The 20,228-nt window shown below is 59.3% G+C and overlaps 2 protein-coding genes across 5 annotated transcripts in view; one reads left to right on the forward strand and one right to left on the reverse strand.

Annotated features, from left to right (window-relative positions):
* The window catches only part of INPP5E (inositol polyphosphate-5-phosphatase E), a 26,327-nt gene continuing 6,099 nt past the window's right edge, over window positions 1–20,228 (forward strand). The window contains exons 1-12 of one of the 4 annotated variants that reach the window (XR_011432358.1): window positions 1–120; window positions 935–2,006; window positions 7,149–7,272; window positions 10,499–10,596; window positions 11,501–11,625; window positions 11,812–11,931; window positions 12,323–12,430; window positions 13,123–13,284; window positions 13,520–13,635; window positions 13,926–14,062; window positions 14,631–14,873; window positions 15,722–16,451. Coding sequence is in view for 2 of the 4 variants with exons in the window: in XM_023629316.2 (XP_023485084.1) it covers window positions 1,147–2,006; window positions 7,149–7,272; window positions 10,499–10,596; window positions 11,501–11,625; window positions 11,812–11,931; window positions 12,323–12,430; window positions 13,123–13,284; window positions 13,520–13,635; window positions 13,926–14,062; window positions 14,631–14,763 (1,983 nt within the window). In the remaining 2 variants the exon portion in view is untranslated. Of the gene's footprint in view, window positions 121–934; window positions 2,007–7,148; window positions 7,273–10,498; window positions 10,597–11,500; window positions 11,626–11,811; window positions 11,932–12,322; window positions 12,431–13,122; window positions 13,285–13,519; window positions 13,636–13,925; window positions 14,063–14,630; window positions 16,452–20,228 lie in introns of those variants that run through there. The other 3 variants (XR_011432357.1, XM_023629316.2, XM_023629319.2) reach the window with 3 other exon arrangements.
* The window catches only part of PMPCA (peptidase, mitochondrial processing subunit alpha), a 12,918-nt gene continuing 8,602 nt past the window's right edge, over window positions 15,913–20,228 (reverse strand). The window contains exons 12-13 of the mRNA XM_023629320.2: window positions 19,695–19,839; window positions 15,913–18,592 (exon numbers count right to left, since the gene is read on the reverse strand). Coding sequence (XP_023485088.1) covers window positions 18,423–18,592; window positions 19,695–19,839 — 315 coding nt within the window. The 3' untranslated portion in view covers window positions 15,913–18,422. The remainder of the gene's footprint in view (window positions 18,593–19,694; window positions 19,840–20,228) is intronic.

Here is a 20,228-nt window from a genome sequence, read left to right on the forward strand (position 1 = left end):
CCGGCCGGGTCCTCCGGCCGCCAGGGGCCGCTGCGGGCGCCGCGTCCGGGCCGCCCTGCCCGCCGGTTGCCGGGGAGCCGCCGCCGAGGCCCGCGGGCCGGGAGCGGGCGGCGCCGAGAGGTGCGGGCGCGGGGGTTCTGGGCGCGGGGGACCCCTGGGCGGGGGCGCGTGGGGCGGCGCGGAGTGACCCCGGGGTGCGGGGCCAGGCGAGTTCAGAGCGCGGGGACCCCGGCGCGGGTTCGGGGATCCTGGGCGGGGTCCGGCGCGGGGTGACACCGGAGCGCGGAGAGCGGCGGCTTCGGGGCGCGAGGGTCGTGGGCGGGTCCGGCGCGGGGTGACCCGAGGGCGCGGGTGTCCTTGGCGAGTCCGGCGCGGGGTGACCCCGGGGCGCAGGTCTCGCTCCCCCCGCACCCCCCGCGGCTGCGCGACGGTCGTTGCCCTCGGGAGCCCGCGGCCGGCCGTGCTGGACCCCCAGGTCTTGAGTGGGGGCCTTGGCAGCCGGGGCCGCAGAGCTGCTCAGGGTCGCCCGCTCGCGGGGCGGGGTCTGCGGGTGGCGATGGCGGTGGGCCCGCCGGTGAGCCAAGGGCTGCCCGTCGGCGGAGGGAGAGGCATGCAGGACCCCATCTATGGTCCACCTGTGAACTGGCCTCCACTGGCCTTCGCCCTGGGGGTGAAATTCTCACTTGGTCATGCTCTGAGTACCCCACGTGAGGGGCAGGCCCCCATCAGCATGGTGGCTTCCCATCTTAAGACGTTCTACCTTTCACCCACCTCCCAGGAGGAAGCAGCAGGCCAAAATGTCTAAACGCTTGTTTTTGCTGGACTGCTCCTGGCCTGTCCACTCTGCCGCCCTGCACCATAGCTGTCCACTAGGAACATTAAATTGGCAACAGGGCCACGATCACGGAAGGCTAATAGCACGGTTTTCCTTTAGGTACCTGTGGGGGACCGCAGGACTTCACAGCCTCCAGCCATGCAGCAACTGGCCCTCCCCCTACTGGACCACCCCAGGCCTGAAGGGGAGCTGCTGCTGGTTCTCTCCCCCGTGCCCTGCCCTGCGACCTCTGACCACACATCCCTGATACTGGGCGTTGCCGCCAGCCCAGAGAGGAGCCGTCCGCTGGGTTGGCGAGGCTGCCATCGTCCATGAGAGCTGGGCCCTGGATTATGCCATCCAAGCCAGCGTGCCTGGGGCACTCAGAGGCAGCACCCGAGCAGCCCACCGCCCATGGGCATCTGCACCCTGAAGGCAAAATGCTCAAGGGGCAGCTTCCAGGCACAGACAAAGACCTCACCCCCTGCCCAGAGTCCCTGCCCACCGACAGCTGTCAGGGCCCAGAGAAGAGTCCAGTGCTCCCTCTGAACATTCCAGCAAAAGTCAGCAATGAGGACCCGCAAGCTAAGGCAAATCCCTTTACCCCAAAGCCGCCGACGAGGCCCAGGCTGGAGCGAGCGCTGTCCCTGGATGAGAAGGGCTGGAGGAGGCGGCGTTTCCGAACCAGCCAAGAGGACCTAGCCTCCCGGAATGGGGCCAGCCCCTCCAGGGGCTCCTCGCAGGACGAGGCCCCTGGTCCCCCCGCCCCCAGTGGCCCCCCGCCCTGCCTGAGCACCTCCTTGCAGGAAATCCCCACGTCCCGCAGGCCCCCAGGCAGCCCCTCCCTGTGGGGTAACTGTCTTTCTGGAATGATCAGCACTTCCCTGGACCTCCTGCACCGGGACGGCGCCGCAGCCGGGAGCACCCCCAGGCTGGCCGGCGTGCTTCCCCCACGGCCAGTGCCCGCCATGGAGCAGGCCGTGGTCTCCCACTCCCTGCGGACAGCGAACAAGGTGGACGAGGACCACGCCGACTACAAGCTCCGCCTGCAGACCAGGCTGTTCCGGGCCCACAGCAGCCTGGGCCCCGGCCGGCCCCCGAGCCCCCTGGCCTGCGACAACTGTTCCCTTCGCTCGGCCAAATCCTCCTTCAGCCTCCTGGCGCCCATCCGCACCAAGGACGTCCGGAGCAGGTAGGGCACCCGGGGTGGGTGCCACCCGGGCCTCTGTTTCAGCGTCGTAAAGCAAGCTGCGCACGAGGCACGTGAAGGTGTTCTCCTAAAGCCCTGTGAGGTGCATGAGCGTGGAGACTAGAGCAGGTCTTCCCTCACTAGCCCCATCCCCCAGCTCCTTCCGGAACTTTCCTTCACATCTCAGCACTGTGCCTGGCCCGGTGCCTGTGATGTAGGTGGTTCTGATCCCTGATACCTACACACTGTGCTGGGGCACGCTCTTCCTTCCTCCTTCTTGCTGCATCTTGGACAGCCTTCTTTGTCGGTGTCTGCCCTGTGGTCTGTCGGGCTGCAGGATTCTAAGATGCGCTATTGAGCCAGGCTGTTACTTAACCTCTTTGCGAAGGACGAGTATCAGGGGGACCTCAGTGGGCGGCGGCTGGAGTGCAGCAGCGAGCAGCCGTGCCGTGCTCCGTGCATGTGCACGCCGGGCACCTTTCCAGGACGGATAGCTAGAAGTGAAATTGCTCGACTGAGGGCGCAGGCTCTCGGTGACTACGGTGAGCCACACTGAGGGGAGGGTCCCTGGGGTCCACTCACTGGTGGGAGGGGGACACCGGGCAGGGCCTGATCTGCTGCACTTTGCTTCCAGGAGTGTCCCGTGACTTCTCGTGCCTTCTGGGACTCAGTTTGCTGAGCGCCCCATCGATCGGCCTTGCTCTTGGCCCCCACAACCCCCTGGACAAGGGGGGCTCGCATTGCGCCAATGCCTGGTTTCCGGGCTTTATGAGGCTTTAATAATTAATCCACATTGATTTTTTTATGGCTTGAAAAGAAGCTGAGTGCTGCCCCTGATGTCAGTCCTCTGCTCACGACTCCCGAACACATGCCCCTCCCTCCCCAGGCCAGAGCCGTGAATCTGCCAGACTGGGGTCCCAGCGCGTTCAAAGCCGTGACCTCTTCTCCAGGCCTGGCCTTCTCCCCAGAGCTCGGTCCCAGGCCCCTGTGTGTGCCCAGGCTGTAAGTCGGAAAGTGTTCCTCCACCCTCCTCTCCTTCCCTCCCACAGTCCCGTCCATCCGGCCCGGCTGAGATGACAGCTCCCGTGCCTCCTGCTTCTCCCCACCCTGCCCCTACCGTGCTGGCCAGACCTCCACTCCCCACCAGGGCTGGGTCTGTTTTTCGACACATAGGGCCGAGGCCCTGAGTTGGGCCCACACCGCCCACTTCCCGATGTGGCATCCAAGGCCCTGGCTGGAGCCCTGGCCCCCCTTCTGTCACCAGCCTCTACTCTCGTTGCTGCCCCTGTCTGCCACCCCTCCGATCAGGCCGAGGCCAGCTCCAACCCCGCAGACGTGGCGCTGGGGGAGGGCAAGTGTGAGATGGTCACTGTGTCAGTGTCCTGGGGCTGCTGTGACCACTTACCACGCACTGGGCAGCTTAAAAGGACAGAAATTTACTCTCTTACTGTTCTGGAGGTCAGAGTCTCAAATCCAGCTGCAGGCAGAGTGGGGCCCCCGTCGGAGGCTGAGGGTGAGATCCTTCCTGCCTCTCCCAGCTTCTGGTGGCTCCAGGCTCCTCAGCCTGTGGCACCTCCCTCCAGTCTCTCCTCCGTCTCCATACTCCTTCTCCTGTGTGTGTGTGTCCTTTCTTCTTCTTAGAAGGACACGAGTCACTGGACGTGGGGCCCACCCAGCAGGATCTCATCTCGAGATCCTTAACTATTCCATCTGCAAAGACCCCCTTTCCAAATAAGGTCACATTCGCAGGTTCTGGGGTGAGGAGGCGGACGGAAGGTGGCCCTTCCCTCCCTCGGCCCAGGTGAGCCCAGCAGTGGAAGCCGGGCAGGTGGTCCCCCCAACACTGCAGGGAGGGCCCCGCCCCCCACACTCCCTCCTGCTCCCTCCATCAGAGGCAGGGGGCAGGGGGGTTGTTTATTGGACAGAACAGTTCCTTTGTTAAAATAATTCACTGTGAGTTTCTTGGGAAGGGCGGGATCTCTGAATGCATTTGAAGTATTATTACACTGTTTAAATTAAGCACAGTTTCTGTGAACTTGCCTACTATATAGAGTGAGAAGCACATCTCCGAATCAGATCCCCCTTTCGTTATTTTCAGACGAGAAGCCAGCGCTGGGCTGGTGGGCTTCCCACCCCCAGTTCTGCCTGAAGTCTCCATTCCAGACCCTCCTAGTGTTTGAGAACAGGGGGTGGGCACACTTACTCTGTAAAGGACTGGGTAGTAAATATTTCCATTTCGTGAGCCATATGGTCTCAAAAAGAAAAAAAAAGCAGCCACAGACCACACATACACCAGCGGCCGTGGCTGTGTGTCAATAACACTTTATTTAGGGACACTGAAATTTGAAGTCTGTATTTTCCTGTGTCATGAAATACTGTTTTTTCCCAGCCATTTAAAAGTGTAAAAACGACTCCTTGCTCGTGGGCTGTATGCAGACGAGCCGGGCCGGATGTGGCTCCGTCAAGGCCGCGGGCCCTGGCCTGGGAGGGGCGGGTGCTTTGGGAGATGCGAGGGGCACATGGGCTTTGCTTCCCAGACACTGGGAGGCAGGAACTCGGCCCGAGCTGCCTGCGGGTGTTTGAGCACGCTGGGCCTGTTAGGATTCTCAGCAGGGCGGGGCGAGCTCCGGGAGGTTCCTCCCTCCCGCCCTGATTTAGTTCACGTCCTACGAAGCTTGGCGAGCGTTTAAGAATTTCTCATGCAGGTTGCTAAGAACTGGATTCTGGCTTTCTGTCCGTCACCTGTGGAGCCATGCTCCTAAGTTGACCCTCGAATATTGGTTCCTCTTTGCAAGACTAAGGAATAAGATTTCCTTAGCAAATTGGAATGAAAAGCATAAGAAGTTTGAAAAATACTCCGGGTTTCTATTACCTGATGTCACGTTGACTCCCAGCGTTCCCCCCGAGAACTCCAGCCAGCAGTCCTGGAGTGAAATCAGCGTAAGCCCACAGTGACGGAGCGAGAACCCTGGCGTCTGCAGGTGACAGGTTCCCCTTTCTCCGGAAGGCGAAGGCAGGAGGTAACTGATGTGCCAGACAGCTTGGAGGGGTGCGTTCGTGGAGAGATGCCCCCCGACAACGGTGGGAGTGACCCTGGGGCAGAGGCCCGAATTGCTCGGTCACACCAGGTTGTTCAGCCCCAGGGGAGAGCCCTCCACCTGCGCTGCCCCAAGCCCACCCTCTCAGCAGCCAGCTGACCCCATCGTCCCACACCACAGCCCCCGTCGCCGGGCCTCGTCACATCCCAGAACCCGCTTGGCCTCCGTGGAAGCAGCGAGGGGCCTTGGAAGAACCTGCTGCGTCCGTGAAACCAGAAAGCGCATCCTGTGAAGAGCAGCTGTTTACGATTCCTCGTGGCAGCTGCATTCCCACGCGGCTGCTCGGGTGACGGCTGAGAGGAGGGCCGTGCTAGGGGACTGATCAGGCTGATGCCGTCTGAGCCCACCAGCCCATCTTGATGTCACTGGGGAGGAACACGACACACGGAGCTTGTCGGGGCAGATCTGCCTGGAAATGGCAGCAGAATCTAATCAGCCTCCGGACATTGTGACCACCCAGGAGACGGTGGAGTCCGCACTGTGGGACCTGACAGGACTGATGGCCAGTGTCCCCAGCAGACGGATGGCACGGGAGAAACAGGCCCGTCATAGGACTAAGACCTAAGAGACAAAGCAGCCAAACACAGGGTGTGGCCGCCGTCTGGGTCCTGACCTCGAGCTGGGTTGGAAGAAGGGTCTGGAAGGAGGGCTCCCGGATGCAGGAGGACTGCGGACAGTGCAGCTGGAGACAGTGGAGCCGAGCACAGTGCAAGCAGCAGAGGGACAGTCACGGGGAGCACACACAGTGCCACCTCCCCAGCTGGCGCCCTGAGCACCAGCGGAGGCAGGCGCCATCGAGGGAGGCTGAGGGGGGTGGGGCTTTGGGGAGGGGGGCTGCCACCGCGACAGCAGCGCACGGGCCACCTGCCGAGACACAGCTCACAGATGTCTTCTTGAGGGAGGGTCTGGTGGGACGGGGTGCGTCAGCTAAGAACAGGTTTTTTTGGTTTAAAACAGCTGAAGAAAATCAATTCAGGGGCAGCCCCGTGGCCAAGGGGTTAAGTTCGCGTGCTCCACTTTGGCGGCCCAGGGTTTGGCTGGTTTGGATCCTGGGCGTGGACATGGCACCGCTCATCAAGCCACGCTGAGGCGGCATCCCACATAACACAACTAGAAGGACCCACAACTAAAAAGTATACAACTATATACTGGGGGGATTTGGGGAGAAAAAAAAAGATTGGCAACAGTTGTTAGCTCAGGTGCCAATCTTTAAAAAAAAATCAAAGCAGTGCTAACGTCTCATCGTATGTGAAAACTGCGCGAGACTCCGATTCCGATTCCGGCGTCTGTAGAGAAAGTTTGGTCGGCGCGCAGCCGAGCCCTGTCCTTCCCAATCGGCAGCAGCTGCTCTCAGCGGAGTTGAGTGGCTGAGACAGAGCGATGGCCCAAAAAGCTGAAATACTATCTGGCTCCTTACAGAAGAGTTTGCTGACCCCTGTGGCAGAGGAAACCAGTGTTGAGGGGGACCCTCTGGGCGGGCAGAGGCTCTATTGTCTTCTGTTAGGGCCTTTGCAACACTGTTTGACATTTTTAACTATTTGCATGCGTTACTCTATTAAAATCATAAAATGGACGGAAACCGTGGGGTGCCATGGAGATGGGTGTATGCTGTGCTGCTCTTACGACCTCCCAATCCTGGACTGCGAGAGGAAGGCCAAGGCCCCGCCTGAGAAGGACCACGTGTCCTCCCCCAAGTCGACTAGTAGTCAGGAAGCCCACCTTGACCTCCACAGCCCTGCCAGGGGCTTGCCCCTAAGAGGTTCCACCAAGCCCAAAATGTCACCTTCGCGTCCCTTCTCAGGAGGCGATTGAGGAAAGTCGAATGTGTCCTGTCATTTCTAGAACTGTGATCTTGGTGGGTTTTCTGGGAGAGCAGGTGGCCCACAGTGCTGTGCTCCATGAGGACCGACAGGGTCTTTAAGAGACTTGTTGCTGGGGGTGGGGCTGAGGCCGGCAGCTGTGCCCGCGGAGGTGTGTCCCTGCCGCGGTCCCCTCCCTGGACCCATCCGCTCCACCCCCCGAGTTCAGCCCGCCCCTCTCTCTGCAGGAGCTACCTGGAGGGGAGCCTCCTGGCAAGCGGGGCCCTGATGGGGGCCGACGAGCTGGCCCGCTACTTCCCGGACCGGAACATGGCCCTCTACGTGGCCACCTGGAACATGCAGGGCCAGAAGGTAAGCAGGCCACCCCACTCCCACTCAGGATGAGGCTAGGGTTCTTTCTAGACTCTCTCCCAGGGCCTCTGAACCGTGTGGTCTGCCCGCCCCCTCGCCAACTCCCCTGTCACCCGGAGAGAAGCCTCACCCGTGACACCCCTGCCTCACCCACCTCTCCACTGCCCAATGGCTATAATGTGTTCTTTTCACGTACACGCTTTATTTATTTATTTTTAAATTTTTCTTGAGTTAATGATAGGTTACAATCTTGTGAAATTTCAATTGTACATTATTGTTTGTCAGTCGTGTTATAGGTGCACCACTTCACCCTTTATGCCCACCCCCACCCTCCCTTTCCCCTGGTAGCCACTAATCTGCTCTCTTTGTCTACATGTTCAAATTCCTCATATGAGTGGAGTCATACAGAGATTGTCCTTTTCTGTCTGGCTTATTTCACTTAACATAATTCCCTCAAGGTCCATCCATGTTGTTGCAAATGGGAAGGTTTTGTTCTTTTTTATGGCTGAGTAGTATTCCATTGTATATATGTACCACATCTTCTTTATCTAATCATCTGTTGATGGGCACTTAGGTTGCTTCCATGTCTTGCCTATTGTAAATAATGCTGCAATAAACATTGGGGTGCATGGGACGTTTGGAATTACTCACTTCAAGCTCTTTGGATAGATACCCAGCAGTGGGATGGCTGGGTCATAAGGTATTTCTGTTTTTAATTTTTTGAGGAATCTCCATACTGTTTTCCATAGTGGCTGCACCAGTTTGCATTCCCACCAGCAGTGTATGAGTGTTCCTTTTTCTCCACAACCTCTCCAACATTTGTTGCTATTAGATTCAGATATTTTTGTCATTCTCACGGGTGTAATGTGGTATCTTAGTGTAGTTTTGATTTGCATTTCCCTGATGATCAGCGATGATGAGCATCTTTTCATGTGCCTATTGGCCATCCGTATATCTTCTTTGGAGAAATGTCTGTTCATGTCTCCAGCCCATTTTTTGATCGGGTTGTTTGATTTTTTGTTGTTGAGTTGTGTGAGTTCTTTATATATTATGGATATACACGCTTTATTTTTTAGAGCACTTTTAGGTTCACAGCAAATTTGAGAGGAAGATAGAGATTTCCCATCAACCCCTCCCCCAGCCCGCGGCAGCCTCCCCACGGCAGCGCCCACCTCAGGGCCCGGTTGCCACAGCCAATGCCCCTGCACTGACTCGTCCTCACCCAGAGCCTGTAGTTGACCTTGGGGTCACTCTTGGTGTACATTCTGTGGGTCCTGACAATCGCGTGTCAACCTTAAAAATAAAACAGCCAGTTATCTTACCAACAAAAGGCATTTCTTCGGGAATTACTGAAGAATTGCAATTTGGGACCTGCAATTCTATGCTGCCATGCTATGGCGGACCACAGGGAAGTCCAGCCGTCGAAGGAGAGGAACGTTACTTTGTAGAGAAACAGGAGGAAGTTGGGAGGGGCTGTTTTGCACAAAGTCCACTGGAGAAAAGCAAGAGTTCAGGGTGGTGATGGCTTCTCACGGGCTGAGCTGCTGGGGTCCTGGATTTCTGTCTGGGACGCGATGGACATTGCCTCCTGTGTTGACGGCTCCTGGAACTGGCCTGGACGGGCTGCACGGGAGCGCCCCCTTCGGGCCTCCTGACTCCATTTGAAATGAGGTTTCCCTTTATTAGTTGTCACCCGTGTGAGGACACATCCACCGTTGTGCACCAGAGTAGCGTTCGGTCCGCTGTGGCGTCATCAGACAGGCACAGAGTGGCATTATCCATGTCTGTTTCACACTGTGCGTCTCCCGCAACACACGGGGGCCCCCACCCTCGCGTTCCCCTGAACCCGCCTGGAGCCCACCTGAGAGCTGGGCGCTCAGGAAAGCTTTGCTGATGAGATGAGAGTGGAAGCCTCCGGCCCTCTGACCGCCGGTCAACCCACAGCTGGACAGATGGGGGGTTGCATGCTGACTTCTGGGCGTTTGCTTCTGGGGATGTCCCCATCAGCTTTCTCTCCAGCTCACCCCCGTGTCTCCCTGGGACTCCCCTCACACAGTGGGGTCTGTGCTCAGGTTAGCGGGCTCTGGTCCCCCTGCATGTGGGGTGCTCTGATTTCTGGGCGCCAGACGTGGACTTTTCTAGACTGTGGGGGACCCTAATGCCTGGTGGAGTGAGGGAGATGACTGCTGCCACAAGTGGGGTCTCGGGCCGTATCCCAGGTGCCACCTGTTGCATGCATGTGCCAGGGTGGTGGTTTGTTTTTTTTTTTTTTTTTTTGAGGAAGATTAGCCCTGAGCTAACTGCTGCCAGTCCTCCTCTTTTTGCTGAGGAAGACTGGCCCTGAGCTGACATCCGTGCCCATCTTCCTCTCCTTTACATGTGGGATGCCTACCACAGCATGGCTTGCCAAGCGGCGCCATGTCTACACCTGGGGTCTGAACCGGTGAGCTCTGGGCCGCCAAGAAGCGCAATGTGCGCACTCAACTGCTGCACCACGGGGCCGGCCCCCTAGGGTGTTTAATGATGAGAGGATGGAAGGACCCCCGCTTCATGGGGCTGAGTCCCAGGCTGCTGTTCAGGGGGACGGGTGCTGGGGAGAAAATAAGGCAGGGCTGCCATTGGGATGAGGTTTGGCCGATGTGACTGGCAGCCTGAGGAAACAGCGCCCAGAACGAGAGGGGAGTGACTTTCTCTGAGTTGAAGGAGAAGGCAGGTGCCCAGGCTGGTGGCTCCGCCATCTTCAGGGAGCCACCCTGCCCGTCCACAGGGCGTGGCCCTCGTCCAGGGCCCAGAGGGCCAGAGCTGGGCAGCAGGCGGCGTCACGGGCAGCAGGGTGGGGGCGTGAAGACGGGTGAGGGGCTCACCTCCAGGACCCCGCCGCGCCCCAGCCGGGCCGGGGGCTGCAGCGAGGGCGGGAGTGCAGGGGGAGGGGGTGTCTCTGCCCCTATTTGCATGTGGGGGATGCACACTTAGGGCTGCGGTGGCTGCAACTGAGCCAACAGCAGCGTGCACAGGGGTCACATGGCGAGGGAAGGGGTGCGGACGTGGCCTCGGTGCTGACAGGCTGGGGGTGGAGAGGTGGCCTGCCCAGACCTGGGGCTCCCTCAGACACGTCCCGTCTGCAGCCTCGGTTCCCCTCCTTCAGGAGAGGCCAAGGGGTCCCCAGGCCGGGGGAGCCACGCGTGCTGGGCCCTTGCGGTCCTTGCTATGCGCTGCTTTTCCGCAGGAGCTGCCCCCAAACCTGGACGAGCTCCTGCTGCCCGTTGAGGCCGACTACGCCCAGGACCTGTACGTCGTCGGGGTCCAGGAGGGCTGCTCCGACAGGTAGGGCCCCCTCGCCGCCCCACGCCTCCCCGGCCTGCCATCCCTCCTGGGTCCTTGGAGCAGCGGCACCGAGGTGGCCTCTGGGGCTGACGCTGCTGTGGCCCGAGACCCCGTTGTAACACGGCCGAGACAAGGGCCTGGGCAAGCCTGGGCTGAGCACGGGAGTCACTTTTTCTCAAGTGGTGACTCAGAGGATTTAAAATAAACAAGATTCACCTTCTTGTAACGAAATCACTGACCTAAGAGCATACAAAGGCAGCGAAGAGCAGCTCACCACTCAGTCCTCTCCAGGCTCCAAGCCCGACCCCCAAGCGGTGTCACTGACCCACCCTGGGGTCCATGGGGGCTGCTGCTTACCTGCCCTAGGTCTGGCAGCACGCCCTGCATGGTTGTTGTGAGTTCACCTGGTGAGGGGGGCTCCAGGTGGCACACGCGTGTCCCCCCTCCCCTCGCTGCAGCAGGAGGCCTGGCTGGAGCGGAGGTGCCTGGACCCTTGGGGACACCAGGGGACAGGGCTCTGCTCCCCGCAGGCCCTGGCCTCCGGGTGAGGTGGCCTCATTCCTGCCTGGCCTGGGATTTCCCCCTGGCCTCTGCCCAGGTGGGCCAGGGCCTCTTGCTCAGGGTCGGGGCCCGGCTCTGTGTCACTGGAGTGTTTTCAAGGCGGTGGGTGACCCAGGCCCGTGCCCATCTCTGGGTCTGTTCCAGGAGGCCAGGCCTCGCAGGCCCAACAGGCCCAGTGACTCCTGGTGTTGCCCCTCCACCCTTCTTCCTGCAAGACGAGGGGGCCGGATCAGGGGGTTCCCTCCCGGTGGCTCCTCGAGGGGCTCTCTGGGCTGCGGGTTCTGGGCGGCAGAGGTGGGAGGCGCTGGCCCCCTTCCCAGGCGACGTCCGCTTGCTCCCTCAGGCGGGAGTGGGAGACTCGCCTGCAGGAGACGCTGGGCCCGCACTACGTCATGCTGTACTCAGCGGCCCATGGCGCACTCTACATGTCCGTGCTCATCCGCCGGGACCTCATCTGGTTCTGCTCAGGTAGCACCCGCTGCCCCTGCCCTCCAGGCACCAAGCCCCTGTCACCACAGCCCTGGGGATGTGGACACATGTGCAGTGGACGCTGGCGGCGCGCCGCTCTGGCAGCCTTGGGGCCTGGGGCGTGGTGGGCCCCACAGTGTCCTGGCCACAGTGTCTTGGCCAGTCAGCCCTGCTTCGTTCCCACAGAGGTGGAGAGCTCCACGGTGACCACGCGCATCGTGTCCCAGATCAAAACTAAGGGGGCCCTGGGCGTCAGCTTCACCTTTTTCGGCACCTCCTTCCTCTTCATCACGTCCCACTTCACCTGTAAGTCACGCGCCCCGAGTCCCAAGCGCTGCCTGGGGATGCACTTCCCCCGCGTCTGTCAAGAGGTAACGGCCTTAAGAGGCAGTCCCAACAGCAGAGAGGGCCGGGTCCCTCAGTGGCCCCGGGCCTGTGAGGAGCCCCTGACACTGGTGACGGTGGCTTCCGTCCTGCCGGGCTCCATTCTGAGTGCCAAAAGCAGATCTGTCAAGGAAGGCATCAGCGCCTACGCAGCAGATAACCCGGTGGGGCGGGTCATTGCGTAGATGCTGAGTGATTCCAGCCTGCTGCAGGGGTGGCCGGGGGTGTCCTTACCGGGGACTGACCACGCAGACGTCCAGCCTGTGTTCGGAAACCTGCCTCTCGAGGGGCCCCGCCCGCTCTGTTCTTGCAGCTGGAGACGGGAAGGTCAGCGAGAGGCTGGTGGACTACACCAAAACCATCCAGGGCCTCGCGCTGCCCAAGAACGTGCCGGACACCAGCCCCTACCGCTCCGACTCAGGTGAGCCCACAGAGGGCGCCGAGCAAGGCTCCCTGCCGCTAGGGTGGCAGCTTCTGCCTTGGTCTTCGGTTGTTTACTGGAGACAAACTCTTTAGAGCTTTTGAGAGCCAAGGTCAGAAAAGTCTGGGAGGTCACTGGCCGACCAAAATAAGTCCTCTCTGGAAAGAGGCTCGGCGCCTGCTTCTCACAAGGCATGCCTGCATTGGCCCACTTAGCGGCTGGGCAGACCCTGTCTGCGAAGCTGAGTAGCTTCCACGCGGAGCGTGGCGTCTAGGGCCTGGGGTCTGTCCTCGCCCCCAAGCCTCCTTCCTCCTGTGTGGCCTCCTGCCCCCTGGCTGTGCTGGGAGGAGCCAGGGAAAGTCAGAGGTGCATGCGTGGGAAGCGTGTCCGCTCGCAGTGAGCATGAGGGCGCCTGTTGGCGGCTGAGACCATCCATGAAGCTCCGGGATTGTCTGTCACTGTTTAAATGAAAAAGAAAACCATGAACTCGAATGTCAACCCAGAAAGCTTTGCAGCACGTGCCCCCCACAGCCCTGAGCCCCCAGGTGGCCAGCTGGGGCTGCGACCCGCCTCCCTGGGGAGTCCTTGCCCGCCGTGGCTCTGGGGGTGGGGGTGCAGACCAAGTCCTGTCCCTAAGGCAAGGCGAGCATGGGGAGGGCTGGGCTCACCGTGCTTCCTGGCTTCTGGCCCAGCGGACGTCACCACCCGGTTTGATGGGGTCTTCTGGTTTGGAGACTTCAACTTCCGCCTGAGCGGGGGGCGCATGGCCGTGGAGACCATCCTGAAGCAGGACCTGGGGGTGAACGTGCCAGCCCTGCTGCAGCACGACCAACTTACTCGGGAGATGAAGAAAGGTGAGGCCTGGGAAGAGGCATGGGCCATGGGGAGGACGCGTGGACCACCGAGGAGGAGTGTGGACCACCTGAGGAGGAGGCATGGACCACCGGGGGGGAGCAAGGACCACAGGGAGGAGGGGTGGACCATGGGGAGGAGGCATGGACCACAGGGAGGAGGGGTAGACCGCGGGGAGAGGGCGTGGCCCATGGCTCCATGCCAGCTAGTCTGAGGCCATGCCTGTGCCTGCCCCAGGGTCCATCTTCAAGGGCTTCCAGGAGCCAGACATCCACTTTCTCCCATCGTACAAGTTTGACATCGGGAAGGACTCCTACGACACCAGCTCCAAGCAGAGGACGCCCTCCTACACGGTGCGTGTGCTCCTGTGGTGGGGCCGGCTCTGCAGCTGGCTGTGGGCAAGCCACTGGAGACGGGGTGCAGGGTTGGCATCTGGTGTCCCCATCTGCTCCCGCAGGGCTGGGCATCCCCCAGCACGCCTAGCCCCGTCCAGTGCCCAGACGCCTCCAATACAGTGGGCTCCCGCAGGTGTGGCATTGGCAGGCGGCCTCTGCCTCAGAGCAGCCGGGCTGGGAGGCAGGCGGGCCGAGCTGTGCAGCAGCACCGCACCATCGGTCCCCAGCCTGTGGGTCACTTCCTGCAGGACCGGGTCATGTACAGGAGCCGCCACAAGGACGACATCTGTCCGGTCAAGTATTCCTGCTGTCCTGGGATCAGGACGTCTGACCACCGCCCCGTGTACGGCCTGTTCCGGGTGAAAGTGAGGCCAGGGAGGGACAAGTCAGTATCCTCGTCGCACGTCCTCCCTCTCGGGCTCTGGGCTGGGGCAGCAAGCACTCCGGGCAGGGTTGGGTGACAACTTTGGACCTGAGTGCATGCCGTCGTCTCGTTACGTCCTGACACCCCCAGATAGGGTCAGGGTTCCGGCAACCCCACACGGGCAGCGCTGGCATTGGTTGATCTGGAGTAGTTGTTATGAGAGCAATGTGCCCAAGGGTGGGGACCTTGCCTGGCCCCTGTGCCTGTGAGGCTGCCTGGACCCCTCTGGAACAGCAAGGCGGCGGCGTGGGCTACCGTACAGCCAACCCAGGCACAGGAGCAGGAGCAGGCCCGCTCAAGGCTGGTTCCTGTCCCTTCCTGTCATGACGCAGGGCCTGGCACGGGCTTGAGAGGGGGTTTCGGCGCCTCACAGTGTCTCCCCTCACTCAGGGCCACGCCTGTGGTGTGGGGGGTGCAGCCTGAGGGACTGAGGCCCAGCACTTCTTGGGGGCCATGTGCTTACAGGAAACAGCCGACTCCAGGTGTCTAGTGGTCAGGGGCGCCCTCCTGATGGTTCTTTCCCCCACAGCATCCCGCTGGCTGCTGGCAAGTTTGACCGAGAACTGTACTTAATAGGAATTAAAAGACGGATTTCCAAAGAGATTCAGAGGCAGCAAGTGCTGAAGAACCAGCACTCCAGCACCGTCTGTACCGTTTCTTGAGGAAGCTTGCCGAGGGAGGGCTTGTCACCCACGGTGTGGGAGGTCTGACCCCAAACCCTGGAAGACAGAAGAGGTTGCAGTTCGGGCATCTGGCCCTCCTTGGGGTGCAGGTGAGCCGCTGCGGGCTGGCCTTCCTCCTTACCAGGACCCCAGCAGGAGGCTGCAGGCTGGAGAGAGCACCGGCCCTGAGGGCCTGGTGTCCGTCCCTGCTTGCTCACCGCAGCCCGACTCACGCCCCTCAGGGCAGGCCAGCACCCGCCACACCTCCGGGCACTCTCGGTGGCACACGTCAAGTCAGGGCTGCCCGGAGCCAGTGTTTGCTGCCAGTCCCGTGTGTCAATCTGCATCCTCCCAGCAGCCCTCCTCATCTGAGCTCTGGTGGCCCAGCACTGGGGGAGGCTGCTCGGGGGCGGGTGACCCTGGGCCTCAGGTCCCAGGGACGCACACTAGGACCAGGCTGAGGCTGAGTCAGTCAAAGCCGACAGGAGGCCAAAGCCAGCCGACCTCCCACGAGGGAGCGTGGTGCCCGATGCTGGGCTGGGACCAGGAGGGCCCCGGCCAGCGTTCCAGGGCCGCATCCTGGTCTCAGGTCTGGGCTCCCAACTCCGGCCACCACCTCTCTCCTGTCCTGTTTTGGTAACTTCAGACCATTTGCTCCGTAACATCAGCCACGAGTGGCGTTGATGTAAGTGGTGCGTTTCCTGGCCTGAGAAGCTGTTAGAATGTCAGCACCTTGCCAACCTAGGCCGGTGCCCACTAACCACATCCTGGATCTTTTCTTAAACGGTTTAGGGCCCATTATTGCTCTGAGTCTTATCCCATCTCTTGAAAAAGACAAAGGCTTTGAATGTGGGGAAATCCAGGGGCATTCAACCTAGCATTTTAAATTATTTATTTTTCCATATTTATATTTTTAAATAAATGTATATATTGAATCTTAAACTCTTCCTGGCCAAAGATTGAGTCCTAGAAAGAAACAGCCTGCATGCACACCCTGTTCATACAACGCTCTTACAAGAAAAGGCAGGAAGTTTGCTCCTGCGTCCATCCACCGCCCCTGGGGACCTGTGAGCCACAAAGGGGCCTCCGGGAGAAGTGAAACTTCAGACCTGAGTGAATCGTGATGAAATGATAAGTCAAGTCAAAGAATGGTGTGTCAGACTTTTATTAGCAGCTGCTTCCAAAATATGGAATTTAAGTTTTAAAGCAATACACACCCAACCTTTTGATTCAAGTGGCAGAAATTCCAGAATGAGAAGGCACAGCCAATCCCATCTAATTTCAGGAAACTATTCAGATTGTCTGTATGTATGAAATTTTGCTCAAATGAACATGCCGTCGAGTTGCAAGTCAATTAACTGAAAATCTCTGTTAGAAAGATTTTTGTGATGAGGCTTGAAATGAGTAAGATTTTTCCTTCCAGGCATTTTCTCTGACCCAAACCATGGAAAAGAGATTTCAGTGAGACCCCGGGGTCTGTTAGTTTGGCCCGAGACCAAGCTCCCCGTCTCTGGGGAATCACATCCGTCCAAGAGGATCGTGGGTCTGAAGTTCAGCGAATGCCTTCAAACCAGCCTTCAGGGTTAGGTGAATGGACCGTCACTTGGGAAGTCAGTTTAAAATGCAAGTTAACGCAGATGAAATTGGCCAGTCTGGACAAGCAGCTTCATAAAGATTTGTGAACGTGACCCGGCGTGAGGGTGGTTTTTAAATTTGGCTCTCGTCATTCTCAGACACGCATCCCTCCTGTCACTCCTCCAGCAAGTGCCTGCCGGGGCCTCCAGAGACCAGCTCTGCACAGCCCAGGGGCATGGGGGCTGTGGCCCAGCCAGCCCGTCCAGGGAGATGTCGACAAAGATGACAAAGCAGATGGGGGAAGATGGGTTGGGGGCTGAAAGGGTGCCAGGGAAGGCCCCGAGAGCGACCTCTGGGTAAAGGGGCAGGAGGGAGGGAGAGGTCTGGGGGCGGGTATCGAGAGAGGGATGGAGGAGGGGGCAAGGGAGGCGGAAATAAAGAAAATAAAGGGAAATAAAGAAATAATAAAGAAAACTTATGTTAATGCCAGCTTCCAAAACAGACACCTGTCTGGTTAGTAGCAGTTTCTAGAATGTTCCTAAAGCTGCTGGGTGGTCAGAAGTTCAACTCCAGGTCTGCATGAGCTTTGAAGGCCAAGGTGAGGTTCACCCCCTCATCTCATGAGCTACGTCCCCACCTTAATGCACATTTGCTGTGCAGCCAAACTTCTGACCTGTCTACCGCCAGGTCCCTTTCCCAGTGTGGTCACCACAGGAAACATGACACCTGGCAATGCACTGCTGGACCACCTGCCATTTGCCTCCGGCCCACCTCCCTTGCTCCGCCCCCAGTGGACTGGGCTGTAAGGGGTGTGCGGAGAGCGGTGCAGGGCCCGGGACAAATGCAGTCGCTGAGGCTGGAACACATGTTGCAGAGGCAGATGACAAGAGGCCCTGGCAAAATAAAGGCATTAAATAGCAGGAGTAATTTCAATATTTACTTGACTCCTTAACCATCCCTCCCTCTTCCATCTGTACTGCAGAGGCTGGGCTCTTAAAAGAGGACCGGGGGCCACTCTCTGCTCTGACAGAACCGTGCAGCCCAATTTTGTGCAAGCCACTGACTGCTGTGTGGCAGGTAGCTACCCTCTGAACTGGGGCAGCATGGGAACTACTCGACGCAGCACTGCAGGTTCTCAGGCCCCAGGCCCTCCCACAGGGAACCCCAGGGTTCTATGGGTGTCTAACTTCGAGAACCATGAAGCTAAGCTATGTTTCCAGTCATCTGACCTTGTGGTTCTCCTGAAACATCTACACACGCCTGAGGACTCCACAGCTCTTTATTCTTCTCATCTCTTAAGATGTTTCCAGGCTTTGCTGTTAGCACCCACCATCAGCTCTAAGAAACCAGCCCCGCCCCCACGCATTCTGATACCTCAGAAATCAGAATGTGTCTCCATTCCAGGGCAAGAGGCCTCACAACACTGGGTCAAACTGGACGACTCTCAGGGAGAAGGGGCCTGCTCGCCTGCCTGGAGCCATCTCTGTGTAGGAGGGCTGTGGTGGAGACAGCCCTCAACAAGGCTCCCGCAGGCGAGCGGGAGGGACACACTGCTGTGTGACCGCCACAGTGATGCAGAAGGCCCGGGTGCTGGCTGCGCTCCTGAAACCGACACGAGCTCTCGCCTCCCCCGGGACCCACCAAGGGGTTTGGTGACCATCTTGGGAAGCAGGTGAGCCTGGGTGGCACAAGCCTTCCAGGAAGCTGGGCAGGGCTGACCGGCCCACCGGCCTCTGTGATGAGACCACTAGCCTCAGGGGACCCGCGGTGACCCCACCTGCTGAAACTCACGAGAGTGTGACTGCCGCCCTGGTGTTACTACAGCCAGCTGCTCTGAGCTGTCTGCACTCCACCTGGGTCCTGGCTGGGCTGAAAGTAAATCTTTATCCCACTAACTGGCAAATCCAGCCCTGAAGGAACAGGAACTGAGCCGTGCTCTGATGACATGGCATTTGTTCACGTGTAAGAGAAGAGTCCCATAGTTTGCACCCTTTATGAATTTATGTGACTAAATTCACATCCAAAAAAACAGTATAAAATGTGCTCTGGGTACGGCTCTCAGCCGCGTCAGCCCTGGAGGGCCTCTAGCGGAAGAGCCGGTACGTCCGGGGCAGCCGCCCGTCTTTGCTCGACAGCGCCGCCTGGACGTGCTCGTACGTCGGCAGGTCCGTCAAATCGCCCAGCGCAGCCACGGCAGGCTTCCTGCGGAGCATCTGAGAAGCAACTCTCTTGATGTCTTCTGGCTTCACGTTGCCTGGCACGGAGAACAAACAGACTTCAGGGGACCGCCTGACGCCCACACTGATTCCGTCTGTCTCCATGTGACGGCTGTGGTCGCTAAACGGACCAAGTGCGGGGTCACCAATCTGGCATCACCCCCCACCTGTGGGGGAGGGGTGCTGAGGACTCCAGAGCGTCCACCTGCAGCCGTGTGTGGACTGCACAGCGAGTCAGGGTGACAGGGCAGAAGTGAGTTTTTCTCAGTAAACAAGGACTGCCAATGGTTTAAAAGTACTTTCAAATGCAGAAGGATGCACCACCCCAGAAGAGTTAATATGGTTAACAAAGAAAGAGCTTCCATCTCGTGAGTTAACCAGACGCTGGGTCTCAGGGCTGCATGGACAGAAGGACCAGGTGAGAACGAGGGGCCGAGGGGCTGCACGTGCTGTCCGGCCTGTAGAGGAGGGAGCCCAGGAGCCGCGGGATGTGTGAGAAGACGCCAACAGGAGGGTTACTTTGCTACAGAAGACGAGGCCTTAGGGAGACTGGTACTGTCACACTCGAGGGTCTCAGGGGGTTCCCAAAAGGAGGACAATGGCCCGTGCATGCGTGGAGCAAGCATGGTCCCTGGCAGGACTCCAGGCCCAAGAGATGTGGGCCTTTGAGAATCTGATGAAGCTCAGATAAACCTGTCCTGCAGAGTCACAAGCAAGTAAAATTTCGTGTGTAACTGGAGAAGGTTCAAGGACCCCCTGAAGGTCACTCATGGAAGGCCACAGAAATCTGCAGCTGAGACGCCTGCCAGGGCGCCACAAAGGCAACAGCATCTGAGCTGCCGCCTCTCCACGTGCAGAACAGCAGCGCGCCGAGCACTGTCCACCCATTGTCCTGCTGAACCCGCTTTAGAACCCAGAGCGGAAGTGGAAGGCCCTTTTACAAGGGGGACATGAAAAGTTGGGGTCCCACAAATAAGGAACACAGCTAACGAGTGGCAGGGCTGGGAAGTGAGCCTGGTAAGGGCCGAGGACGCAGGTGTGGAGCCAGCGCACAGGAGACCTGAGCCTGTCTTCTGGGAGGGAGAAGCCTCGTCTGAGCTGAGCTCTCGGCCCCAGCCCCGTATGGAGCGCGGTACTCACGGATGAGCGCGCACAGCTCCTGGGGCAGCTTTCTGGAACAGGTCGCCAGCACCTGCCTCCCGACGTCCTCAAAGATCACAGGCCTGGACTCCAGGTTCATCATGAGCATGGACATCAGCTGCGTCTTGGCTCGCTCCAGCTCCACCTGGGGATCAAGAACCAGGCCCCGGGGCGGATCCACAGCGGGCTCACACACCGCCACCCAGTCACTCACAGACGACTCAGCCAGCAGAGCAGCTGACGGGAGGCGTTCTGGCCACACCTTACCAGAGGCTGAAATCAAGCAAGACGGCCCTGCCCAGAGCAACCCTGCCCTGCTCCCTGCCGCCACCTCTGGGTCAGGTGGGAACCAGGTCCTGGGGCCTTCGCTACATTTCAAATAAGACCGTGTGCTTCCCGGGAGTTCTTGTGTACTGTTTAAAAAGTCTGCCATGCAGCATGAGAAGGGTAAAGTGCCAGACACCCTAACTCCAAGACCCCAAAGCTGGCCACACATCAAAATCACGAGGAAAAAAATTCAACACCCAGACCCCA

The sequence above is a fragment of the Equus caballus genome, chromosome 25 (genome assembly GCF_041296265.1).
Source record: "Equus caballus isolate H_3958 breed thoroughbred chromosome 25, TB-T2T, whole genome shotgun sequence".
NCBI lineage: Eukaryota > Metazoa > Chordata > Mammalia > Perissodactyla > Equidae > Equus > Equus caballus.